This window comes from Notamacropus eugenii, chromosome 2, assembly GCF_028372415.1.
Source record: "Notamacropus eugenii isolate mMacEug1 chromosome 2, mMacEug1.pri_v2, whole genome shotgun sequence".
In the NCBI taxonomy this organism is placed as follows: domain Eukaryota; kingdom Metazoa; phylum Chordata; class Mammalia; order Diprotodontia; family Macropodidae; genus Notamacropus; species Notamacropus eugenii.
This window is the reverse complement of record NC_092873.1, coordinates 439,550,994-439,578,745: the sequence shown is the minus strand read 5'-3', so window position 1 is coordinate 439,578,745 and position 27,752 is coordinate 439,550,994. Positions and strand designations below refer to the sequence as shown.

General features: G+C 42.1%; 1 protein-coding gene across 1 annotated transcript in view; it reads right to left on the bottom strand.

Moving 5' to 3' along the window:
- CACNA1S (calcium voltage-gated channel subunit alpha1 S) overlaps positions 1 to 27,752 on the bottom strand; it is a 102,322-nt gene that overhangs the window by 40,374 nt on the left and 34,196 nt on the right. Inside the window, exons 4-18 of the mRNA XM_072648237.1 lie at positions 27,343 to 27,485; positions 26,962 to 27,114; positions 25,291 to 25,496; positions 22,937 to 23,040; positions 20,135 to 20,280; positions 19,436 to 19,517; positions 17,651 to 17,811; positions 10,597 to 10,822; positions 8,783 to 8,990; positions 6,553 to 6,673; positions 4,654 to 4,768; positions 3,060 to 3,153; positions 2,653 to 2,722; positions 1,343 to 1,475; positions 838 to 967 (exon numbers count right to left, since the gene is read on the bottom strand). Of these exons, the coding sequence (XP_072504338.1) occupies positions 838 to 967; positions 1,343 to 1,475; positions 2,653 to 2,722; positions 3,060 to 3,153; positions 4,654 to 4,768; positions 6,553 to 6,673; positions 8,783 to 8,990; positions 10,597 to 10,822; positions 17,651 to 17,811; positions 19,436 to 19,517; positions 20,135 to 20,280; positions 22,937 to 23,040; positions 25,291 to 25,496; positions 26,962 to 27,114; positions 27,343 to 27,485 (2,092 nt within the window). The remainder of the gene's footprint in view (positions 1 to 837; positions 968 to 1,342; positions 1,476 to 2,652; positions 2,723 to 3,059; positions 3,154 to 4,653; positions 4,769 to 6,552; positions 6,674 to 8,782; positions 8,991 to 10,596; positions 10,823 to 17,650; positions 17,812 to 19,435; positions 19,518 to 20,134; positions 20,281 to 22,936; positions 23,041 to 25,290; positions 25,497 to 26,961; positions 27,115 to 27,342; positions 27,486 to 27,752) is intronic.

Below are 27,752 nucleotides of genomic sequence, written 5' to 3'. Positions count from 1 at the left end.
CCCCCATTAGAATGGGAACTCATCAAGAGTAGAGCTTGTGCACACAGTAGGTGCTTAATAAATACTTCTTACTCAACTTTAAGGGATTTCTGATTTTAAGTCCAATTCTCTTTCTACTACAACCACACTACCTTTTGTTATGAAATACCTAGGGTTCATAGAGGGATAGAGTGCCTGGCACATAGTATGTATTTCTTACCTAAGATAAAGGACTTCTGGTTCTAAGTCCAATACTCAATCCCCTAATAACACTAACTCTTGTTATTAAATACATAATGTTCATAGAGGAATAGAATACCTGGCCCATAGCAAGTATTTCTTACTTTAGACAAAAGACTTTTGGTTCTAAGTCCAATTCTCTTTCCACTATAACCACACTATCTCTTATTATGAACTACGTAGGGTTTATATAGGAATATAATGCCTGGCACATAGTAGGACCTTAATAAATACTTCTTATCAAGATCAAAAGACTTTTGGTTCTAAGTGCAATGCTCTTTATACCACAACTATATGACCTCTTGCTATGAACTATAAGCATTGGGAGAAGTGCGGCCAGCAGAATTAGTCTTCGGTATAAGGAAATACTTCCTAAGATGAGCTGTTCAAAAGTGAAATGGGATTTTTTTTGGGAAGTAGTGAGTCTTCCATTACCAGAAGTCTTTGAGTGGAAACTTCATGAACACGTCAGGAATGTGATCAAAGGGATTCCAATAACCTCTGAGGTATTTCCTAGCTCTGTGTTTCTGTGTTCCTGGGAAGGGAATTTGCTGAGAACCCAGGGACAACTGGGCAAAGAAGAGGCCCCTCTGATCTGGGGGTGGGGAGAGGAGTTACCTTGTTCCTGAAGGATTCTGCCTCGATGGGATCCTCTGCTGCCAGGGAGATACTGCTAAGTAGAATGAAGAGCAGGATGAAGTTGGTGAACCAGGTGGCGTTGACAATTCGGTGACACAGTACCCTGATCCTGGCAAAAGGAAAGGGAGGGAGGTGCCCTGGTGAATGTGAGGCACACTTAGCCTCTTAGTGTGCCCAGAATGATCCATCACAAATTGCAAAATCATAGGATTTCAGGTTGGAAGGGACCTTCTAGCCCAACACCCTTAATTTTCAAATGAGGAACTTGGGCACTGAAAAAACAAGTGGCTCATTTAAGGTTACAAAGGCAGGCTGAATTTGAATCTGCATCCTCTGATTCCAAATACAACACTCCTCACCTGTACTGTATACCCATCACCTTTAACAGAAGGAGTTTCCACACTGGAAGTTTCCCAGACTGACAAAAACACAGATCTAGGCCTTCCCCCCTCCACCAGGAAAAATCCTAATAGGTACCACCTACTTGTTGGTAGGGCTGAAGATGAAGAATGAGCTGGCTTCGGGCATAGGCACTGCTTTTTCCTTCAGCTGTAGCTCTGCCAAGGGGCGAGGGCGAGGGCTCAGTGGGATCTCTGGCTCCTCTTCCTCATCGTCTCCTGTGGGGGGTGAGCAGGTTAGGGGGGCAGGAAGCACCTGAAGTCATCATCCCATCCCCAAGAATTCTGTTTATTCTCCCTGGTCCCATCAGCTCTGCCAGGGTCGCAGGACCATGAAATAATAGAAGATCAGACTCAGAAGAACATCTGTTCCTTAAGGGTAGGTATTGTTTTGCTCCTGTCTTCACGTGTCCTGTGCCTCTCACAGTTCCTTGTTGGTAGCCGACGTGATAAATGTTGGTTGGATTGAATTGAGCTGAATTAGATGAGATCTCTAGATAAATGATCTTATGAATCACTTTATTTGATTGAGGAAGAATATGGGAAAAATAGCTTCCCCAAGGTCACAGAGGCAAGCCAAGCTTTCTGACTTCCAACCCAATGACCCCACTCTGTCAGGCTTTCAGAGGTCAAACTCAGATATATCATCTTTCACCTTAGGTCCCTCCCAGAAGCTGGTCCCTTTGGCCAGTACGACTGTGGCAGCTTGCCCAGAGTGAACCATAAAGATTTGACTAGGGCATAAAGTGTCAGTAACTTTGCCACTCTAGGTAACCTCCCTGACCTGCTGTCACCCCAAGAGGGAAGAATGGTACTGAACTGTCAAAAGGAGAAGATAGGGCCCAGGCTCTGATGATGCCTCAGGACTGGGGCCTGAAAGTGGAGCAAGGATAAAGAGGGAGGATGCATGGAACTGTGTCAGGCCTGACATAGAGTGAGTGCTTCATAGCTATTTGAACTGAATTGATCAATTAGGTCAAAAGGCAGTAACAAATGAATGACAAATTTTAATGGCCTTATCTAGGGCACAAGGTATATATGCCTTGTCTTGGCACTTAACATATACTTATTGAATTTAATTGAAAATAAAAATAACTCTGTGAAACTAGTAGGGGACACAGGCTGGCAAAATGACTTCTCAGGCATAAAGAAGCATTCTGGCCACAGAAGGGAGACCTCCTTTCTCTCAGGGCTCCCATTTGGGGGCTGTCTCTTAAAAATTCTGGGGAATTTTGACATAAGTATTTCCTAATATAAGGGAGCCTTGGCCTTTGTAGTTAAGGTCCCATGGGATATTTAAATATTCTATGTCTCTCTTTCAACAGATCCAGGTACTTCTAGCCCAGTCTTCCCATTCTCCAACTGAGCCCCTCCCATTTCCAATGCCAGTCCTCACCTGGAAAATCAGCTGAAGGATATGGATCCTTCACTTCATTGACATTGGATTCAAACTCATCCACTTTTAGCTGCAAAAAAGAAAGAAAAAGAGGCAACCTAGGGTGGGTGGTGGACATATGGAAAGAGTTCCAGACCCCTTAGCCCAATAGGATTCAGTGTAAGCTGAAGCAAAGGCACAGCAGAATTATGCCTGGCTTCACAGATGGGGAAACTCTCCTGGGGGAAACAGTCAACCCTCCTTTCCTAAAGAGGAAATCATAAAACATATATTTGCTTGGACTGGTATGGTAAAGTCATCTGAGCTTAGCTAGAATCCTGCCCAAAGGCAGAGGAATGACTTAGTCGACCTTTTGATGTTCCATCATTCCCCAGAGATCTGAAAATGCCCCTGAATGAAACCCTTACCTTGGCTGTGGTGGGGATGCCTTCTCCCTTGGCTTTCTGTTCTAATTTCTTGGCCAGAATCAACTTCTCTTCCTCAGACTTGTCTGGGAGACCCCTGAATTAGAAATCTCAGTAAGGTGATTCAGTAAATAAGCATTTGTACTATGTACCAACCCTAGCCCCAGGGATACAAAGAAAGACAAAAACATTGGAGCTCACATTGTAATGGGGAAGACCATGGGTAAATAACCATATGCACATAACATCTATCTATCTGTCTATCTATCTATCTATCTATCTTGGAGTAGAAGTCAGTGTAAGGCTGGGAGATAATTAGAAAGTTATTGCAACAGTCCAGTTGTGAGGGCCTATAGTAGGGCGGTGGCTTTGGGAGATGTATAGGAAGTGGTGTGAAGATGAAAATGCCAAGACTTAGCAACAGATTGGGTATTCAAAGTGAATGCAAGAGAGGAGTCAAAGATGACGTGGAGCCTGGGAGGCTGGGTGACTGGGAAGATGGTGGTTTCCTTGACATTAACACCTCTGAGTAGGACAATCTCCCGCTAGCTGAATGAGCTGTGGTTATGATGCCAGACCATGGACAAAACTTCCAGGGGTAGTGTATGTAGGGACTAGAGATATATCACGTGATATCATTGGAAGTCGGGTTAGAAGAATGGCCTTGGTTAATGTCCTCTGACTTCCTCTGGGAGAAAAGACTTGTTTGAAAATGAAGTATGGGCCCCAAAGAGCTTCCTTGTTGAATGGCATCTGCATCAAAGAGTCACCCACACATTCTCAAGATTGCCAAGTCTAGTCCTTTCTACCTTCACAATGTACTTTCTATACTTCTCTGTGGTCTCACAGCCCCCACCTAGTACCTGGTACCTAGTATTAGCACTTAGTACCTCATCAACCATGACTGGACCATTGCAATGACTCCCTAACACATCACCCTACTCCACCTGGCTGCCATTCCTAAACTGCAGCTCTGACCCTGTCATCCCTTTCCCCACTTTACTCAATAACCCAGGGGGTTCCTATTACCTTCAGGAGTGACTATAAAATTCTCTGGCTTTTAAAGCCTTCACAACCTTGTCCTCTCTGCCTTTCTAATCTTCTTACAAGTTGCTCCCCTTCGTGATCTCTACAATCCACCTTCACCAGACTGCTTGCTGTTCCTTTCACATGACTCCCCATCTCCTGGTTCTTTGACTTTGCAGGTTGTCCCCCATGACCGGAATGCTCTCCCTCCTCACTTTCACCTTCCCGGCTTTCTTTAAGACTGAGCCTAAATTCCCTCTTCTGCAGCCAGCTGCTGCCAATTTCCCCTTCTACCTGTCCCACCTCACTTCCCTCCACCTCACTTCCTTCCACCTCACTTCCTTCCACGTCACGTTCACTGTATTTATCTTACATACAGTTATTTGAATGTGTTGTCCCCCATTAGAATTGGAGCCCTTGGAGGACAGGGACCCTTTTTTTGCCTTTTTCTGTATCCCCCTCACTTTGCACAGTACTGGTACATAGTAGATGCTTGATAAATGTTGGCTGCCCTGTCCCATGACTGAGCACACCGAGGCTCGAGCCCCAGGCTGACAACACGGCCACTGACTTGGACATCTTCCTGCGTTTCTTCTCCTCAGCCTTGGCTTTCTGGGCCGAAGTTAAGCTCTCAGCCTCGGCCAGGTTGTCCACAGCGATGGCCAAGAAGACGTTGAGCAGGATATCTGGGAAGTAGAGTGGCTAAGGACCCCTCTTGGGGCAAGTGTGACAGGAAACTGCTGAGGGGAGAAGGTGACCGCCTACTCCCATTGACTCGAGGTTTGTCCGTCTTTGTGTCTCTCAGACCTTGTCTGTGAAATGGATAGGCTTGCACCAGGTGGCCTCTGAGGACCCTACCAACTCTTGATCTATGATCCAATAATCTTTTGGTATGACCGTCTAGTACTAGAGGGCATGGTGCCTGGTGACACTGGAACAGCATACTCAGGGGAACCTTAATCCTATAGAGCTGTCCATCCCAGGGGTCTGCATCAGTGATGCTCTAAAGATGCCATCCCTTCTTTGTTCAGAATAATAACAACAATAATATGGCACTTGAGGATTTACAGTAATAATATTACTATTATAATAATCTTCAATTGTAGTCATCTTCTAAGAGATATAGTACAAGTAATATCATTACCATTTTATAGATAAAGGGATTGAAGGTTAGAGTCACTAAGTAATTTGTCCAAAGGAGGATTTGAATCCAGGTCTCCTACTTCTAGTCCACTGCTGTTTTCATTACATGACAATACCTCTGGGAACATAAAGGATATTTGAAAGGATTTGTACTCATACCACCATGTGAAATCTCTGACTATGGGGAAAACGACCCCTGAGTGTGGTGTATAATGGGGGTATGCTGGTAAATGTTTAACAACCAGCTCTCCCAGATGGAATAAATATACCCAGGTCATACTTTTTAACTTTAGTCTGAATTATTAACATTTTCTCCATCACTTTCTGAAGTCTAAACAATCAACAAGAAAACAGATTAGATTTGTAACATTTGCATATTTCTGGAATATAAATGCTCACATTAAAAAATTTTAAATCGGTTCCTGGGAATTGAGCTGACTCCAGTATGGCTGATAAACCTCCACCCAACTGGGGGCTAGCTATTCTTCTCTGAACTACTCTCTACTTCGTTCACCCAACTATTCTCCTTAGGATTCCTACTGATTATGTAATGGGCAGTATGCTGGATCAGAAGCACATGAAAGAGGTTCCACTGACAGCTTTGCTATAATACATGTGTGACTTGATCAAGTCACTTCTCTTCAGGTCTCAGTTTCCTTTTCTGTAAAATGAAGGGGTTGGGATTAAACATCCCCCAAATCCCTTTCAGCCCCAATATTTTAGGATCCTACATGTCATCCTAACACCTGTATTAGGTTTCACAAATCTTCCCAAAATAGATCTTCACATATGTGTATTTACTCAATTTTCTTTCAGTCTGAAGGCAGAGAAGTTTTCTCCCTTAAATAAATACTCACCCCTACCAGACACTAGGGCAGGTAGGTGGTACAGTGGATAGAATACCAAGCCTGGAGTCAGGAAGACTTGAGTTCAAATCCACTTAGCTATTCCTTGAGGATAGAACTTGGGCAAGTCATTTAACCCTGTTTGCCTCAGTTTCCTCATCTGTAAAATGAGCTGGAGAAGGAAATGGACAATGAATATTTCTGCCAAGAAAACTTCAAATGCGATCATGAAAAGTCAGACTCAACTGAAAAATGACTGAATAACAATAAAAACTACCCAACACTCAGGTAGGACTTTGCGTGCAGGAGCTCTCAAATCTAAATATGTCTGTGTGATGAAGATGGGGAGAGGGGATGATGGGAGTGGGGGGTGACAGGGTGGTGCTGGGTGAGGGATGGAGAATGATGCCTAACTGATGAGGAATACAGCAGACAGGTGCAATCCCCTCTGACCAGGACACCACCCCCTTCTGAAAGGATACAGTTGCCACAGATGAAGAGGATAATGAAATAGATGCAGACCAGCACACCAGGATAAGAGGGTCCACCATATGCCATAATGCCATTGTACATGATAGAGTTCCAGTCTTCACCCGTCAGGATCTAGTGTAAGAGAAGAGGGGAGGGAGGGAGGAGGAGGAGGAGGAGGAGGGAGAAGGAGAGGGAGAGGGAGAGGGAGGGAGGGAAGGAGAGAGAGAGGGAGAGAGAGGAAGAGAGACAGTCAGAGATATTTCTAAGTCATTCTTTACCCTCTCTCCTCCCACAACCAGATTATCCCAGAGGAATCATGCAAGCTATGAAAAATTGCTAACTTCCCTCCTTATCTCTATTCTTAATAAATGCTTGTTGATTGACTGTAAATTTCTTGAGAATAGGGTCTATTTTTGCCTTTTCTATTTTTGTATCTCCAGGACTTAGCATGATATGCCACAAAATACTTAAAATGAGTTAGTCAAACAGAACTGAATGCTCTCTCTCCTCTCCTCCCTCTCTCTCTCTCTCTCTCTCTCTCTCTCTCTCTCTCTCTCTCTCTCTCTCTCTCTCACACACACACACACACACACACACACACACACACACACACACACACACACACACACACACACACAACCTCACTGGCAGAGAGCTTTTGGAGTGCTGCCTGAATCAGATTAAAATGTAATTGGGAAATATTTAACAAAGTAAAAATACAGTGAAACATAGCTAATGTCAGTATGTGTTTTTTTTTTTAAAGTCAATATGCTTCTACAGGGATCCTTATATATTGTTTAATGGCGTGTAATGACCCTCATTTCTGTTTGAATTTGACACCACTGGTTTGGTTATTGATTGATTACCTTTTAAGGTAACTATATGTTTAAGTGGATAGAGCACAGGGTCTAGAGTTAGGTAGACCTGAGTTCGAATTTAGCCTCAGACACTTAGTAGCTGTGTGATCCTGGGCAAGTCACTTAACCCTGTTTGCCTCAGTTTCCTCATTTGTAAAATGAGCTGGAGAAGAAAATGGCAAACCACTCTAGTATCTATGACAAGAAAATCCCAACAGAGATCATTAAGAGTTGGACCATTACTGAACAACAATTTCTTACAAAGCAATGCCTCTTTTAGCAAAGAAAACTGCTATGGAGTTAGTCATCCCACCTAAACTCCTAGCCCTCAAAGAATTATGAGCCTAAAAATCCTCTGGAAGAGTTACTGGCCATGCCATGTTCTCCAGGAATACAAACAGACACCATTTCTATGAGATACATTTTTCCTGGATCCACAGAGGAATTAGTGGAAGAGGGGGAGCTTGATCCCCTCTTATATAGCAGGTAAAACTTTTTGTAGGGCCAGTCAGACCCCTGAGGAATTGCTTCTGCAGCAGGCTCCTGTAAGGCTGATGAACATCATGAAGAATCATAGATGTAGAGATGGAAGGGAACTTAGAAGTCATTTGATCCAACTCTCCCATTTTACAAAAGAGCAAACTGAGGTGCAAGAAGGTTGTGACTTGCCCAAAGGCACATAGGTTGTAATCCTGGCAGAGTGATCAGGTTCTGAAACCAGGTCCACTAACTCAGAGTCAGTGCTTTTTCCACCTACATGCTTTCTGTGTACCATGAACATTTATTCACACCAGGAAATCTTAGTGCAACCTCTATTTTAAAATTCCCTTCAGAAAGATGTGTGGCTGTCACAGTAAAGAAAAACCTCAGTCTCCCTCAATGACATCCAGTGAAGCCTGGTGCCTTTCCAGACTTGAGTGAGAAGTCGTCACCTTTTCTACTTTTGACCACAGAGGCAGGGGCAGAACTAGGAAGAGAAGGCAGGTGGGCATCGGGGGTCCCCTTCCTTGAGAGCAGGGACTGTTTCATTCTTTGTTCACCTAGCCCCAGGCTTGACTTAGAGTAGGGACTTGATAAGTGCTTATGGATTAATTCTGTGCCTGGAATGCCTTCCCTACTGCTCTCCACCTTGCAGAACCCCCAGTTTCCTCACTTCCTGATGGCAAATAATCTTCCTGTATCTTGTATACATCCATTTATACACATTGCCTCCCCCATTAGAATGTAAAGTTCTCTGAAGGCAGGAACCGTTTTCCTTTTTTCTTTTTCTCTGCCATGCTTAGCACAGTGCCCGGTACAAAGTAAGGACTGATTGACCACCCACCCACCCACCATGCTGAGCGGCAGCCCAGTCTGACTCCCAGGTGTGAGTGAGCTGCCTCACCTGAAAGACACTGATGAGGGCCTGGGGGAAGTTATCGAAGGTGCTGCGCCTCACCTCGGTGTCCTCAAAGTCGTACTTGCCCCCAAAGAGTTGCATGCCCAAGAGGGCAAAGATGATGATGAAGAGGAAGAGCAGGAGAAGAAGGGAGGCGATGGAGCGGATAGAGTTGAGCAGGGAGGCCACCAGGTTGCTCAGAGATGTCCAGTACCTAAAGGAAGGTGAGACCAGTGGGTGGGAAGCCCTCACCCATGTGCAGCCTCCAGCCTAGGTGATGATGAACCTGCCCAGCTTGTTAAAACCAGAGGGGAAAGGACCAGCACAGGGTCTTACACCTTAGTATATGTCTTTTTGAGGCAATCAGGGTTAAGTGATTTCCCCAGGACCTCACAGTTCGTGTCTGAGACCAGATTTGAACTCAGGTCCTCCTGACTCCAGGGGTGGTACTCTATCCACTGTGCCACATAGCTGTCCCCATAGCATAAGTCTTAATAACTGCTTGCTGAATTGAATGGACTAGTTAGAGAGTCAGAAGTTCTGGCTTTAGTTGTTACTTTATAGGTTAATAGAATTTGGAAACTGACACAGCTACGTGCTGGTAAATATCTAATAATGGGCTTACAAAAAAAAAAAGGACTCAGGATGTATACCTCTATTTAATGTGTTATTAAAATTTGTCTCCATCACTTTCTTAAGTGTAGACAATCAACGAAATAATGCACAATTTGCTTTTTTTAGTGTTTAGCGATTTTTAGTATTTTTTTAAGTGTTTAGTGATTTTTAGTGTTTGTTGATTTCTGAGGGAGAAATATTCACACTGAGAATTTAACAATCAGCTCTTTAGTTAGTTTGAGCTGGCTCCAACACACTCATAGGTCCTTTTGGTAAGGCATTTTGTCTGTCATTTCAGATGTATCTGACTCTACATGATCCATTTGGGTTTTCATGGGAAAGATACTGCAGACATTTGCATTTCCTTCTCTAGCTCATTTTACAGATGAGGAAACTGAGGTCAACAGAGTTAAGGGACTTGACCAGAGTCACAGAGTTAGTGAGTGTGTGAGGCCAAATTTGAACTCAGGAATGTGAGTCTTCCTAAATTCAGGCCTGACACTCTATCTTTAAAGATCACCTAGTCACCCCATTCATTTTATGGATGACGACTGAGAGACCCAGGAAGATAACGTTTACCTAAAGTCTGCTGTCTGTCTGTCCGTCTGTCCCTCTCCTCTCTCTTTGTTCTCTCTGTCTCCTGCCTTCCTTTGCTCTTGTTTTCTCCCTCTATTCTTTCTTTCATCTTCTTTCTAGTCTCTACTCTCTTGACTACCAAGTAGCTGAGGCAGAGATAGGAAAATCAATCCTAAAAGGAAAGGAGTAATTTTCATTCAAAATGAACCTAGGTTGTAAGTCTAAATGAAAAAAGAAAGTACATGTGTTATAATAGTCAGGGCACTGGACTTGGATTCAGGAAGGCCTGGGTTTGAATCCTTCCTCAGACACTGTACAATCCCAAGCAAGTCGCTTCAACCTCTCTCAGCCTTAGTTTCCTTATTTGTAAAATGGGCATAAAATTAGCACCTAGTTCATAGGGTTGTTGTAATAATTTAATCGGTATATACATATATATTTATATTATGTATATGTATAAAACTTTGTAAACATGAAGCAGCATGTAAAAGTTAGTTATTGTTATGCATACAGCAATGAAATGAGGAAAAACGGGAGGGCAGGACTGAGAAACCCAGAATTTTGATAGACTCTTGTTCTGAGCAGACACCCTTGAGTCCTCCTCCCTCAATTGCCCCCAGTTTCCTTACTTGGTGATCTTAAAGATCCTCAGCAGACGGATACATCGGAGGACAGAGATGCCAAGGGGTGTCATGATCCCGGACTCCACCAGAATGATCTCTATGAGTCCACTGCACACCACGAAACAGTCAAAGCGATTGAAGACAGACATAAAATACTGTCGAAGCCCCAGACCGTACATCTTCATCAGCATCTCGATGGTAAAGAGGATCAGAAGCACACGGTTGGCCACATCTGTAATACCAGAATAGGGTCAGCTTCAGGATTACTTTCCCATCCACCTTTTGGTTATTTCTACGTCTTTGTCTTGACCACTCTTTTATCCTTTTCTTCATGCTGTTTCCTTTATTTTTTTCCCTTCAAACTCAGAGCAAAATTTGTTTTTTTTTTTCTATGAAATTGACCAGCAACTAGGTGGTGCAATGAATACAGTGCTGGGCCTGGAGTCAGGAAAACTCATCTTCCTGAGTTCAAATCTGGCCTCAGACCCTTAATGGCTGTGTGACCCTGGGCAAGTCCCTCAACCTGTTTGCCCCAGTTCCTCATCTGTAAAATGAGCTGGAGAAGGAAATGACACTGTAGCATCTTTGCAAAGAAAACCTTAAATGGGGTCACAGAGCACTGGACATGACTAAAAACAATAAACGAAATTTTCCTTAATAAAACACACCCAACTCAGGTCACTCCAATTACTCAAGAATCTTCCTTCAGTGCCTATGTACATCAAACCTTCACTAAAATGGGTCTAAATTGAGGGAAGATGAATCAAGGTGAATTAGTGAAAAGTTTTAATTATAACCTATATAAAGCAGAATGTATAGTGGCTGGAGGCTTGGCCTCAAAGCCAGAGAGACATGAATTAAAAATCTGCCTTTTGTATATACTGGTTATTGTCTTTGGAGAAGTCACTTAACCTCTCAAATGCTCTTCACAAACTCTCTAAGACTCTGTGTTACTGACTTGCATGGAAAGAGAGCATATCCTCATCTAGAAGTTCCCTCTACCAATTAAATCACAGATCAAGTCCCTATCTCCTATTAAAAAAGAAATATAGTGTTATTACTTTCTAGAACCTTGTATTACAAATTAGGGAAGTGAAGTTTATTCTTTTAATTATTCCATGTGTTGCCTAATGGGGCCCTTTGGAGACCTGTTTTAATGATCATAGAGAAGAGAAGACTGATTTATAATTATTAGGGCAATTATTTGTAATATTTTACTTCTAAAAGGATGATGCTTAGATGGCAGAGTAAAAAGATGCATATACTCTAGCGCTTCCTCCACAGCCTACAAAATACCTGTAAAAAATGACTCTCAACAAACTCTAGAGCAGCAGAAGCCACAGAACAACAGAGTGAAAGAGATTTCCAGCCAAAGGTAACCTGGAAGGCTGACAGGAAAGGTCTATCTCACAGGACACTGAGTGGAGTGGAGCCCAGCCCTGGCCACATGGCACTGGGAGGAATAGGACCTGAGCAGACCTCTGGGACAGAATTCCCAGCAGGGAGGGTCCCAGATCCCTCAACCCACAAGCGACAAAGAAAGCTCCAAAGGTCAGTGTGGGAGAGCTTTCCCAGCTAGGCGAGAGGGGAATAGGGTCCCCCCAGCACTGGCCCCAGGTGGTGGCAGAGGCAGTGGCAGCAGCAGCAGTGGGTGGCGGGTGGTTGTGGTGGCTGTGGAAGCAGCCTGGGTCCATTATCCAGGAAGCTCAGCTTGAAGCCCCTGGAGGAATTGAGCAGCTGATCTGAATCTCAGCCTTGAGCATGGTACTGGGGGCAGGAGGAGGACTAGGACCCTCCTCGTGACAAAGGATTCAGAAGTCAAATAACTGGCTGGGAAAATGCCCAAAAAAGGGAAAAAAAATAAGACCACAGAAGGTTACTTTCTTGGTGAACAGGTGTCTCCTTCCATCCTTTTGGATGAGGAAGAATAAGGCATACTGTCAGAGGAAGTCAAGGCTTCTGCCTCTAGTACCTCCAAAATGAATATGAAATGGACCCAGGCCATAGAAGATCTTGAAAAACGAGTCAGCAGCCTGCTAAAGAGAACCAAAAAAATGCTGAGGAAAATAACACCTTTAAAAATAGGCTAACTCAATTGGAAAAAGAGGTCTCCAAAAAGCTAATGAGGAGAAGAAGGCTTTAAAAAGCAGAATTAGCCAAATGGAAAAGGAGGTTCAGAAGCTCACTGAACAAAATAGTTCTTTAAAAGAGAGAGTGGAGTTGAGGGAAGCTAATGACTATGAGATAAACCAAGAAGTCATACAAAACACAAAACCAAAAGATTGAAAAAAATAGAAGATAATGTGAAACATCTCATTGGAAAAACAACTGACCTGGAAAATAGATCCAGGAGAGACAATTTAAAAATTACGGGACTACCTGAAAACCATGATCAAAAAAAGAGCCCATACATTATATTCCATGATATTATCAAGGAAAACTTCCCTGATATTCTAGAACCAGAGGGCAAAATAAATAATGAAAGAATCCACTGATCACCTTCTCAAAGAGATCTGAAAAGAGAAACTCCTAGGAATATTGTGTCCAAATTTCAGAGCTCCCAGGTCAGGGAGAAGATGTTGTAAGCAGCTAGAAAGAAACAATTCGAGTATTGTGGAAATACAATCAGGATAACACAGGATCTGGCAGCTTCTACATTAAGGGATCAAAGGGTTTGGAACAGGATATTCCAGAAGTCAAAGGAACTGGGATTAAAACCAAGAATCTTCTACCCAGCAAAACTGAGTATAATACTTCAAGGGAATAAATGGTCTTTCAAAGAAATAGAGGACTTACAAGCATTCATGATGAAAAGACCAGAACTGAATAGAAAATTTGACTTTCAAACACAAGAATCAAGAGAAGTATGAAAAGATAAACAGGAAAGAGAAATCATAAAAGACTTTCTAAAGCTGAACTGTTTCCATTCCTACATGGAAAGATAATATTTGTAACTCTTGAGACTTTTCTCAGTATTTGGGTAGGTGGAGGGATTACACACACACACACACACACACACACACACACACAACACAAACACACAACACATACATATAGATAGAGAGTACAGGTTGAATTGAATCAGAAGAGATGATATCCATAAAAAATAAAATTAAATTAAAGGGTGAGAGACGAAAATACTGGGAGGAGAAAGGGAAAAATGGAATGGGGCAGGCTATCACTCATAAAAGAAGTAAGAAAAATCTTGTTCAGTGGAAGAGAAAATGGAAGAGGTGAGAGGGGAAAAGTGAAGCTTACTCTCTTCACATATGGCTTAAGGAGGGAATATCATGCTCATTAAATTTGTTGTGAAAACCTATCTTACACTACAGGAAAGTATGGGAGAGGGGGACACGTGGGGTGAAGGGAATGATAGAAGGGAGGACAAATGGGAGAAGGGAGTAACTAGAAGTAAATGCTTTTGGGAAGGGACAAGGTCAAATGAGAGAATAGGAAAAAAAAGGGGAGGACAGGGTAGGACGGAGGGCAATACACAACATGACTATTACGGACGTCTTTTGCAAAACAACACATACATAGCCTGTATTGAATTGCTTGCCTTCTCAGTGGGGATGAGTAGGGAGAGAGAGGGAGAGAAGTTGGAATTCAAAGTATTAGAAACGAATGCTGAGAATTATTATTGCATATAACTGGGAAATAAGAAATATAGGTAATGGGGTATAGAAATTTATCTTGCCCTACAAGAAAAGAGAGAAGATAGGAATAAGGGAAGGGGTGTGATAGAGGGGAGGGTACATTGAGGGAAGGGGTAATCAGAATCCAAGGTATTTTAGGGTGGGGGGAGGGGAGAGGTGGGGAGAAAAATTGGAACTCAAAATTTTGTGGAAATGAATGTTGAAATCTAAAAATATATAAATAAATTTTAAAAAATGATGATGCTTAAAAGTCCTTGAAGATTGTTTAGGTATTATAAATGTCCTCTTCACAATCTGGTCTACAATTTAAATTTGTACTCCCTATGAATAAAAGATTTGCTAAGTAAAGCTGAATTTCGGTCCCATTCTCAGATGAAACCTTATAAGACTTTATATCAGGAAAAGCAAAAAAGCAGGATATCTTTGGAAATAATGCATAGTATTTGTTATATAGTTTTTTTTAAAAGCAAACAGTGTGAAATGGAAATTCATGGTTTTATATTAAATCCTCTTTTATGTTGTGCTATGTACATAGAAATATTCTTTTTTGGGGTCTTTTTGTATTAAAGTTCGAACTGTTATTTTAAATAAACAAAATAAACAAATATTTTAAATAAATAAAAATAAATAAAATAAATATTTTTAAAAATGGTGGAATAAATCAAGTCTAGACTTAGGAAAAAAGATTGTTCATCAAAGGTTCTCCTAATCTTCAATGTGTTACGTGATGCATGATGAATAATTAAAGATTATATATGTATATATGTGTGAATGTATGTATGTATGTATATATGTATATATGTATGTATGTATACACATATATACATACCCACATATCTAGCTATCTATTTATCTATCTATATATCACTTTATATCACCTAGGTATGTTGTTATATCAAAGTATATGGCAGACTGTAAGCCTCATAATACAGAAACTATGTCTACTAACTTACCACTACAGTAATAAATGCATAGTAGTTCTTGGTTCTGTCCAAATATTCTAGTGCTGTATAGCAGGTGTGACCCATGTCAAGAAACTTGATGTTTGAAAATACAAATTTCCAAAAAATAAATTTCCTTTCAAGGAGGAATCCTCCCTTCTTTTACAAATGGTTTCATGGAAGAATTTCCTTAAACATTGTTATGTTTCTCTTGGGCATTTAAAATGGAATGATTTGATTTATGAAAATTCAGTTCACACATAATTTTTCAAGGTCATCGTGTTCAGAGCAGGAAGAGACTTTATAGTCTTAACCTTCCTCTTAACTAGGAAATAAGCCATGGAGTGAGTGACTTGTTCAAGTCACTCGCACATACAAGTAGTCGGCAAACTGGCAGCTCCCAGAGGATAAGGAGAGTATCTATTCCTGCATCCATGCCCTTTTTTAGACCCTCCTTTCAGCACCCCATACAGAAAGGATGCTAGTTCATAGATTTAAAAGACTATTTTCCTTCCTGCCACCTGCTTATGGTAGAATGTGAATCTGGATCATGGGAGTCCAAACTTGGAATCTTACTATATACTGAAAGTCTCAGACCTGAAAATTCTGCAAAGTGATCTGTTTTCATAGGACAGAGCTTATTTCTAATAAGATAAAATTTAATAGGGACACAGAAATAGACTGGAATGAATATAAGGGATTAGTGGCTAATAAACCCAAGACTGGGGAATGAAATCATTATTCAAATAAAACTGTGGGGAATATTTGATAGCTGTTTACTAGCCTCCTTCCCCATCTCCCAGAGTTGGAGCTACTGGTTATACCATATACTACAAGAAACTCTCATTTCTTTAATAATGTAAAAATATTTTAAAATAATAAACAATTATGAAGAAAAATGAATGGAACATTCACCTCAATTATGGAGAGAAGAAAAAGATGCATATTGAACAAATCAGAGAAAGCTTTGAATATAAAATTAGTGGGTATTCTTATACAAAGAAGAGAATCTTTGCATGACAACAAGCAATATTGCTAAAATAAAAAGAAGAGAAATAGATTGGAAAATATGGTAAACATGAAAATATCTGATACTCAAAATTTATAAGGAACTGTACTAGATAACCTAGAAATCAGCCTTCAATGGAAAAATCATCAAATACCCCATTAGCAATCAAATTTAGAAGGTGGAAATACAAATTGCTAATAGATAATATTTATAAAGTGCTTAGTGCAATACCCAGCACATAGTAGGCACTTAATAAATGCTTATTTCTTTCCTTAGTATAAACCTAAAAACTTTTTACATTTTCTAATAAAGGCAAATTCAAATAACTTTAAGATATCATTTAAACAGCCAAAAAAAAGAACAAATATAGCAAAATTTTATGTTGTCACCACTGCAGGAAACAGGTATTATTGTTGTGACATAGAGTAGTATGAACATTTTGGATTGGCAATGATTCATTGTAGGTAGAATGTCAGGAAGACCAAGTCAAATAACAACTTCCGTATGCCCCAAACAACTCTTGCTGACCATTAGTTACAGAGGGCTGTTGCTGTTTGGTCAGTTTCAGTCATGTCTGACTCTTTGTGGTCCCATTTGGGTTTTTCTTTTGGCAAAGACACTGAAGTGGTTTGCCATTTCCTTCTCTGGCTCATTTTACAGACAAAGAAACTGAGGGAAATGAGATTAAATACCTTGCCCAGGGTCACACAGCTGGTAAGTGTCTGAGGCCAGATCTGAACTCAGGAAGAGGAGACATCCTGATTTCAGGCACAGCACTCTATGCACAGAGCCTAGCTGCTCTAACCCTTTGAAGAAATGAGCTCCCTACCACTGTAAGCAGAAGCTGAATTTGTTATAGAGGAGATTCATCCTTCAGGCAAGGGTTAGACTAGATGACTTCTGAGGTCACAGGAGATCTGAGTTCAAATCCAGCTCAGACACTTACTAGCTGTGTGACCTGGATAAGTCACTTAATCTGTTTGCTATAGTTTTCCCCATCTATAAAATTGGGGTACCAATAGTACCTACCTCTCAAGGTTGTTAGGAGGGTCAAATAAGATAATATTGGTGAACCTGAAAGTGCTACATAAATGCTAGCTATTATTACAATTTTGTGAATTCATCCTATTTATTTGTTCCAGCATGCTGAGTATTATCCCATTTTGTTGTGAATATTATCAAAGGCTTTGCACCATAAGGAGGGATCTTTTTCGCCATGATTATTTCTGTATAACTGTTTGCATCTTGTCTGTCATAGATTGTGAGCTCCTTAAGGGTAGAGGCCATTCTTTGCCTTTCTTTGTTCTCCTATCCCTTAGCACAGTGCTTAGAACATAGTAGGTGCTTCATACACGCTCATTGACTGACATGGTGTCATCCACCTGGCTACCTCTTGATCCACCACACTATATGTCTTTTGAGCTGTTTCTGACCTCCCTTTGGCCCCTTGTCACCTTGCAAATGGGTCAACCATAGTGGCTGGAGGTGGTGCTCTGATGCAATGGACAGGGTGTTGAGGGCCACAACCAGGATCACCAGCCAATAAAAGACCTTGGATTTCACAACTGCTTGACATTTCCGGCGGAATATACGATTCCATTGTCTCCAGTGTCGGCTGTAAGATGGAGAAGAACAAGGAAGAGGGAGATCTGGAGCCATGCTCCTAGTGTTTAGAATTTCCTTTGCCTTTAAGACCCTTTGCCCCATCCCCAGTATCTTTTCCATTATTCACAAACAAAACTATTCAACACCTGTCTTCCAACTCCTCACTCTCCACCTGTAAGCTTCTTTCCAAATAATATATAGCAGAGTCATGTTTGTGTGGAAGAAATGCATTTCCCATAAGGCCATGGGCTTTAAGAATGGGCCTGGTGGAATGAAGGTCCTCTGACTAATTCCTACGAAACTGTGTCTGTGGTGAAGGATTGTTGTGTCAGGAAGGTAGGACGTTTTGAGGAGGAGCCAAACTAGCTTGCAGATGGTGTCTGGGATACTATATGCCTCCATCTGCACCTACCATCCATAGCATTTTATGGAGAAAGGCGGAAGATCAGTTTCATTATTGGTCATCTGGAATCAAAAGGTGGTGCTGTAGATGGACTCAGGAAGACCTGAATTCAAATCCAGCCTTGGTAGCTGGATAATCCTGGGTAAATCACTTAACTCAGGGATGGGGAACCACATGTGGCTTTCCAGGTCCTTGGGTGCGACCCTTTGACTGAATCCAAGTTTTACAGAATAATCCTTTTATTAAGGATATTGTTCTCAGTCAAAGGGCCACACTTGAGGACCTAGAGGGCCACATGTGGCCTTGAGGCCACAGGTTCCCCATCCCTGACTTAACTTCTCTCTGTTTGAGTTTCTTCAATTGCAAATGGGGATAATAATAGCACCTACCTTTTAAGATTGTTGTGAGGATCAAATGAAATCATATCTGTAAAGCATTTAGCACTTGTGTGTGTGTGTGTGTGTGTGTGTGTGTGTGTGTGTGTGTGTGTGTGTGTAGTGGGGGAGGTAGAGGAGAAGTGAGAAAAGGTGGTTTAAGGAAGAGGTAAGCTCAGGGGATAACTTGTCTTTGTGGTTTCAGTGCCTGATAGGGTGTGAGGGTGAGAATTAGCTACTCGCACATTTCTCAGGTGAGATGCAGCAATGGCCAGCAGTCCATGCCCATTCTCGTGTGCCCTGTGCTTAAAGAAACTCAGGTAACAACAAGATGAAAAGAGAGTAGGAAAAACCAATCAGCCAACTAGCCCTTCTTGTCTGTTCTGTTCAGGTTTGGGTGGAATTTCTGTGAGGGAGGCATCCCCTAAGTCATCCTAAGCTAGATGGTGGATGCTCTCCTAACCCACACACTAAGGGAATGTGAAAAAGGACTAAGCAGAGAGGCAGGGGAGAAACCATAGGATCTGGAGGCAGAGAAGCTGGCTTTGAAAGCATGCTGTACTCCTTAATCCCTTTGTGACCTTAGGTATGTAACTTAACCTTGCTGGGTTTCAGTTTCTGCATCTATCAAATGAGAATTTTGGCCTCAGTGTCTCTGTGGTTTCTTCCAATTCTAAATCCCATACTTCTCTGGCACATTTTGCAGACTGGTGGAAAGACGGTTGGTCTGGATATTTGGAAAACTAATTACTGGCAGTTGAGTTTCCCAAATGGGTAAATGAGCTGACTTCCCAGGTTTCCTGAGGATGGACAACATATAGTCATTATGTCTACAGTCAGTTTTTGTGGATACTCACAGAAATTGGATGAATTTGTTCAAGCCTTCAATTTCATAGAGACTTTCTGTGTCTGATCCACCTTCATCTGATGACAGCTTCCCTAGAGACCCAAGAGAAATAGTCAGCCAAACAAGCAGATGGGCTTTGCTGTCTCTGAGGAAATGTCCCACGTTGGCACATATGGAAAGTTTTCCCAAGGTAAGACCCTTATGTAGGACAATGTTTTCCTAAAACATAGCTGTATTAAAGAGACATTAGTGTAATTTGGGTTTTAATCCAAGTCTGGGGCATTTTGTGGACTGCATATGCATGACTTTGGACTGGTTAAGTAAGTTATGTTAAGGGTTTCTAATAGGAGAATTTTGGAGGGAAAAGCTAAACTTCTTTGATAGGAAATAGTCTTCAAGAGAGAAGCACACATACATACAGAGAGAGAGAGAGAGAGAGAGAGAGAGAGAGAGAGAGAGAGAGAGATCTATATCTATAACATATATCATGTTAAAATGCCACTGGTTTGGCTTGAAACCCAGATTATACTGGGATGAAGTCAGTCTCTGACAATAAGCTTCCCTGGTGAGGTTACATAAAATCCTGAGGAGACCTCCCTCCTCCTCCCTCTTTCTTCCTCTCCGCCCCCAACCCCTCCCCCCCCCCCCCCCCCCCCCCGTGTCTCTGGGCCAATAAATGAAATGTCCTCTTAGCTGACTGTATACAAACTTTCTCTTATATCATCGATATCCATGACTTCTGCTTGGGTGATCCAGTTCATATAACCCTTCAGGTCTTCCTCCAGTTGCTGCTTTTCCCTAAGCTTCTGAAAGGTCCCCCTAGACTTGGCCTTTTCCCGTTCTTTGGTGAATTCACTGAAATGGAACAAGAGGAGATAAGAGAAGACAACACCGTTTGTGGGGTATTGACCTCCCTGGGAAGAGTGAAGGCTCCATGTTTGAATGAGTGGTCAACTGTTTCCTCCCAATCAGGGCCCTAGATGCCACAGACAATGACTACTTGAAATCTTTCATAAAGTCCTTGGTCAAGAAATGACTTAAAGTTCATAGTTTTTACGTTTTATCTAAGTGGATCTGAACATCTTTCATTTATAAAGCAACTCTTAGAAAGAGGTGATGGGAGAAAATTTAAACTCAAAAGCTTGTGGAACTGAATGTTGAAAATTAGAAATAAATTTAAAAAATTATTTTAAAAAAGAGGTGATGGGATCCATTAACCCTTAAAAAAGACCTTTCTGTCACTGGCAAAGAGGAAAAGAATATTATGCAGAATCACAGAATTCTGCATAATAGAGCTGGTAGGGAACAACAGGGTCATCTAATCCAATCCTCACTTTTTTCAGATGAGGAAATGGATATTTGAGAGGTGAAATAATTTGTTCAAGGTCACATAGCTTATAAGTGGTATACCCAGGACTTGAATTCAGGTCTTCTGACTGTAAATCCAGGGACTTTTTCAGTAATTCTGCTTCCTCTCAATTTAACATTTAGACAGTGGGCAAGGTGATATTTCCCTTATTGGGGGAATGCTGGAGCTGGGCTTAACAGGCTCTAAAAAACTGATTGTTAAATTTTCAGCGTCAGTCTTTATACCTCCAAAATCAGCAAAGGCTACAAATCAGAGACTGATTTTTTATTTTGTTGATTGTCTAGACTTAAGAAAGTGAGGGAGAAAATGCTAATAATGTAGGTTAAAGTTAAAGGTGTATCACTGGTTAATTTTTTTGGGGGGGGAACTGGTTGTTAAACATTTATCATGATACCCCCGGCTACCACCCTTATTTATTGGGATGTTTGGCAAAGACAAGCCTGGGAAAAGATGGATGGGAAGGTAGACTTTCCCCCAGAAGGGTACATGGAAGTAATAAAACGGTGTGTTTAAGCCTTTGTAACTACACTATCAAAGCTTTATAGTTCCTTTGCCTCATTTCATTTCCCCTTCATTAATTAAGTTAATCTTAGGTCACCTTAGAAATGGTGAAAAAGAGGGGGTTTTTGTCCCTTCAGCAAGGAGGGTATGAAGAATTTGACTATTTCAGAGCAAACAGAAAAGGACCAGGGGATGGCTAATGTTGTCACCACTCTCCAGAGTGGAATTAGAGTTTGAACAGGTTATAATGAAGAATCACATGATAATCCATTCCTGGCTTTTGGAGGGTTGCTTTGCATTTTCAAATTTACTTCTTTTTATAGCTTTCAAGAGAAGACAATATACTTTTAATGAGGCTTTGTAGATGGAAGATGTCTGGTTAAAATATTGTCACACAGGCATCAAGATGGTGGTCAGTGGTTCTCTCTGTAAAAGAGATGACTGGTCCCTGCCCTGAAGGATGTAGAAGAGGAAATCCTCATATGCTTCACCTTTCTTTCCTTACTATCCTGAAGCTTTGAGTCACTAAAAAATAAAATTTAATTTATGAAAAGGATTATACATGGGCTGGGAGCATGGAATAAACTAATTGGTTCTAAAAAAAAATCAGGTGGACAAGGAGAAATTGGTCTGATTTTCTAATTTGTGGGTAGCAGGGTGTTCAGCATGACTTTCAGGAGACCTGCATTCTTGTCTCAGTTCTGCCCGTATTAACTGTATGGTCTAGATGTGTGTGTAGGGGTATTGAATGACATAATCTCTAAATTTCTCTACAATTCCAAAATTCTGTGACTCTGGATCACTTAAACCAAATGTCTCCAAGGATTCATGCAGCAGAACTGGAGAAGGGAATACAAAACCTGTCTGCAAATCTCCCTACTGACCTTGGTAAGCCAAATATCATCCGGCAGTCTCTAAAAACCCTCTATAATGCAACTGGGTCTTAGGATAGGGAGACAATATAGAAGAAGGAGACAAGAAACTCAGATAGTGACTTGTCCCTTGATGGGCTATGATATTTTACAACTTCTTTTTTAAGAGACCAGGTCTTCAGGTTCTGCAAGTGTTCATGACCTCTTCTCTGCTTGTCCTCTCTGGGGACACTGATGGACTTCTGTGTCTGCCTCCCATGGTGGAGGGAGTACCCAAGAAAGAAACTAGAAGAGAAATCTTTAGAGGGATGAGAGGAATGAGGCAGATGAACAAGGTAGGCCAGACAGTAGGGTCCCCACTTAGAGCATCAGCCAAAACTTGGTGGGAACAGTTACTCACTACAACTGGTATATTTTACAGGCAGAAAGTGAAGCATCTATATTGAGCCATGGGGTCATACTGGTCCAATTTCTGGATTGGACTATTTAGAAAAAGGGCTATACTGTTATCCTCAGAAGATGACTGGGCAGAGGAAAGTGGTAGAGAAAATAAAAGGGTTTATGGGAAGGAAGAAAGGAAAATGACAAAACTGATGAAATCTAGCTATCCAACCCCACTTCCATTACCCTTATCAGTGTCTCCAAATGGAGTTGGTTGGACCAAGATGGGCAAAGTAAGAGCTATACCACCAGAGAAAATCATGGTGATAAGTCACACCTCCTTAGGGCTCCCTGATCATTCAGTGCCCCTGCCCTTCAATACACTTACCCACTCAGGACACCTAGAACTAGGTTGAGGATGAAGAAGGATCCCAGGAGAATGAGGCTGACAAAATAAATCCAAGGCCACTCGTTTCCAATAGCATCATTGACCTAGGGGTCAGCGAAGATTGTGAGTCTGGAATTCTAGAATCTGAGAGCTGAAAGAGACTTCAGGAATTGTCTAGGCCAGAGATTCTTAACCTTTTTTTTATGGCTCCCTTTGGCAGTCTGGTGAAGCCACTGACATAGAACATTGTTTTTAAATAACTAAATAAAATATTAAATTTCAAGGAGAGATTATTGAAAATACAGATGTAATTGTTCTCCATACAAGTTCATGGACCCCCTAAAGTCTATTCATGTATCATTTGGGGTCTATTAAGAACCCCTGACTATATGCCTTAGTCAGGCAGACTATTGTAATGGAAAGAATGCTGCATTTGGAGGGAGGAGAGGCTTGGGTACAAATCTTGCCTCCAACATCTAATGCTGAGCTATCCTGGGCAAGTCACTTAATAAATAAGAGTAATAGTCATCACAAACAACCGCTAAAACCAGCATTTCCATATCATTGGAGGTTTGTAAAGCATTTTCCATGTCACCTCATTATAGCCTCACAACAACCTTGGGAGCTAGGTGCTGTCATTAGTCTAATTTTTGTGGATGAGAACACTAGAGTTAACTCAAGTCCAATGACTTGCTCCGAGTCACCCAGCTAGTGAGTGTCTGAGCTGGGATTTGAACTTGGGTCATCCTAGCTCCAGACCCAGAACTCTGTTCATAGACCACCTGGCTGCCCCTCTGGGTCTCAGTTTCCTCATTTTTGTGCAAAGTGGAACTAATAATATCTGTAGTCCCTACACGTATATAAAACACTTTTCAAACCTGAAAGCAATCTTTATATACATTCCTATTGTTTGTTACTTATGAGGAAACTGAGGCACGGAGAGGACAAATGACTTGTCTAAGGTTACACAGTAAGAATCAGGGCCAGAACTGGAACTTGGGTCTTTTGATTCCAAATCTAGAGCTTTATTCCAATACAGTATTCCTGAGTTCAAATTCATCCTCAAACACTTACAAGCTGTGTGACTCTGGGCAAGTCACTTAACCCTCTTTGCCTTAATCCATTGGAGAAGGAAATGGCAAACCACTCTAACATCTACTAGAAAACCCCTTGAACAGTATGGTCCACAGGGTTATGAAGAGTTGGACATGACTGAACAGTTTAACAACAATGCTGATCTTGCCCTTTTCCTCCTTCACCTCCTTTCTCAGCCACTCAGGGCCCTCTTGTGTTCATTCCAGAATTTTTTCACCCAAGGGAGAATAGAGGGGCCCATGATCCACTGGTAGAGGGAGGAAATCCTTTTGGACATAGAGAGGAAGTACTTGTTAAGACTAGGACCATAGAAACCAAAAGTTGGAAAGGCTCAGTTTCTTATGTAAAATATACGGTTTGGGTGTTATGGACTTTAGGTCCTTTGCCAACTTATCCAACAGTCAATTCTTCTGTTACCCCCTGAGGTCATTTTGTCCATCCCTCTGCCTCTATGCAAGATTGAATCTATTCTATCCATGGCCAAGAACATTTCTCCTTTGCTTTTTCCTGACATTCTTCCATTGGCAGCTCCATCACCAATTAATTTCTTCTCATCTAGGATCTTTGGAAATAGAAGAGACAGTCTTGTGCAATAAGTCCTAAACCTGAAGCCCAGAGATCTGGAGAGTAGTTCAACAACTAGCATTGTGCCTTGGGCAATCTAGCCTCTGTGGACCACAGTTTTTTCATTTGTCAAATGGGGATGAAGACATACATTTTCCCTCCTTACTCTATAGATTTGTTGGGAGAAAAAAATGAGGCAAGAGATGTGAAAGCACTTTCCCCTGTGTGACATGATATCCAAAGGCTGGATGTCCTGGACTGTGGTCCTGTCTGGGGACTGGGGGATGGACACAATCACCTTCATAACACCAAGAATCCCAAGACACCAGAGGTGGAGGAATGAATCTTTTCCAGCCTAACCTAAGGGACAATTAGTAGTCAGGAATGGAACCTTGGGGTGCTGTGATTTCAAACTGTCTTCCATCTTGCATGCTGAGAAGGTATAGTATGCCATTATTATTCTCTATCCTCTGTAGGACCAGGTTCCCAGGGGACAGAGGGGCATGTCCCTCAGTGACCAAGGGGGAACCTATATTTTCCAAGGGAGAATGAAGCAACAATGACCTAAACACTCGGACAGCTGCCTCCTGATGCCTGCTCTGGTCAGGGCATCTCCCTTCCCACCCCTAGCTCCCTTGCCTTCCTCCTCTTGTGGGGTTGAGGTAGAGATCATGCAGGCAGTAATTGAGACCTACCCAGTAGAGGACGTCGGTCCAGCCTTCCATGGTGATGCATTGGTACACGGTGAGCATGGAAAAGCCAAAGTTATCGAAATGGGTGATGCCATTATTGGGACCCGGCCAGCCACCTCGACACTCGCTGCCATTGATGGTACATGGGCGTCCAGAGCCTGTCCTAGCACAAGGCGATGGTTTCTCCATCTCTACTGTGGCCACAATGTCTGGAGGGAGGAAGGAGGCAAAAGTGTCAGTCCTGGATCCAAGAGCCCCTTCAGGCTCAGCATATGACTGGGTAGGACAAAGGGATTGAGAGGTGTAGAACCTGCTTCCTAGACCTGGAGCCACTAGTGTGCAGCCCTGGGCAAGTTACTTGGACACTTTAATACTGCTTTTCCTATTCAGAATTGTACTTATCCTTCCCTCTGTGATATGATATGGGAAAGCATTTTGAGAATTTTCAGACAGTAAAAGAGTTAAAAAATTGGAGCATTCAGTTAAGAAAGGGCCACTTTTGTCTTTGTCAGCTATAGAATACCAAATCTTCAGTCTTGCAATACAGAAACTACAAGGGCTATACAGATGCTCTTAGAGGGAAGAAATAGGGACATGGGATGCTTGCTTTTTTGTACTCTACCTCTTTCTTCATTCCCATTTTTTTCCATGCAAGCCCCAAGAATAGTTCATAATTACCAAGCTGAGCAGTATATTTTTATCCAGTGGTAAAAATGTTGGTGAGTCAGACTAGTAAAATGGGAAAAGTACTGGAGCTTCAAGATCTGGGTTTGAGTCCTGGCTCATCATCTTTTCATGGTGAAACTATGGACAAGATCATCGGACCTCTTTGTTCTCTTGGCTGTCAAATGGGAATCAAAACATTTTCCTGTTTGGCTTCACATGGTTATTGTAAGGAAGGTGTTTTGTATACTGCAGGGTGATCTCCCTCTCTCTGTGAAATAGTATTATTGTTATTTGGACTTTGAGGAGGTTGCTAGGGCACTAGGTATACATATATGGAGGAAAAGGGGATAAAGAATGAGGTGGGTTTGGGAAATCTAGGTATATATAAATGTAATGCAAGACTATTGTTCAATAAGATATGATGAAAGGGACAGTTGCAGAGAATCCTGGAATATTTGAATGAACTAATGCAGAATTAGGCGAGCAGGACCAAGAGAACAATTTACACTCTAACAATAGTGCAAAGGGAAGTATGTTTGGAAGAGTTCAGAACTCTGATCAATGCAATGGCCAGTGAAGATTTTAGAGGACAGACCACGCTGCCCACCCACCTCTTGACAGACGGATGATGTACTCATGATGCAGATACGACATACATTTTTGGACGTAGCCAATATGGGAATTTGATTTGCTTAACTGTGCATATTTGTTACAAGGCTTTCATTTCTCTTTCTTTTCTCATGGGGATGCAGAAGAGGTGGAAGGAGAGAGAGATAGATGCTTATTAATTAAAAAGAGTTTTTAAGATATCTAGGGCAATTCTTAGCCTAAGTCTTTCACTTAAACTTGTCCATGGTGCATGGAATAGAATAGATTGCTCTTGGCCTTTGTATTCCATCCTTCTTCAGAGAGTCCAAGCCAAGGCCAGTCAATAGACTTGGGAGGGAATGGCCTAGCCTGCCAGCCTTAAGGCCTCTTTAACTTCCTTTCTCCCCTTGCAGGGCTCACCTGTCCCAATGAAGTAGCATGTCTTGTGCATTTTTCCTTTGAAGAGCTCCAGTCCTATGATGGCATAGATGGTGATCATGAAGAGGACCAGCAAGGCGATGTGGAACAGAGGGATCATGGCTTTGATGATGGAATTGAGAACAACCTGCAGGCCTGGGGTCAGGGAGAGTCTGTCACCTTTCTTCTCACTTGTCCCCAACCCTTAGTTCTCCCCTCCTTTTCCATAAAGCCATTTCCCAATGAGCCTGTCTTCCCATTCCCATCCACCCCAGGGACCACAGATCCCCAAACTTTTGTCAGCAGGGAAGCCCAGAGCTGGGGGAAAGGGAAAAGGATAGGGGCAAAGGAAAAATAGGCTCTACAGAGAACACTGCCACCTACTTGGAACCCCTGACACCAGTCGGAGGGGTCTGAGGACACGGAAGGCTCGCAGGGCCTTGACATCCAAACCAGCTCCTTTGCTGCTCATTGGGGTTGAATTGCTTTGGATCAAGTTGATCTGTTCCAGAATCACAGTGGAAACCCTAGAGGGGAGGGGAGGGAAAGAAGCAGAACCCTCAGGTCAGAAAACCCCACTGTCTCAGACCTGAAAGTTTAGAATCCTGGGTTGTAAGGGGGTTCTTCCAGAGGATAAGCCTGGCTCCCACAACCATCCCGTTGGCTCATAGGTGTTCCCGAGCAGACAGCCTAGAACCAAGCTCCACTTCCACACCTTTGCTCCCCTGGCTTGATGCGCACTTTCCTTTCCTCTCTGCCTAAATAGATTTCACCCCATCCTTCAAGGGCCATGA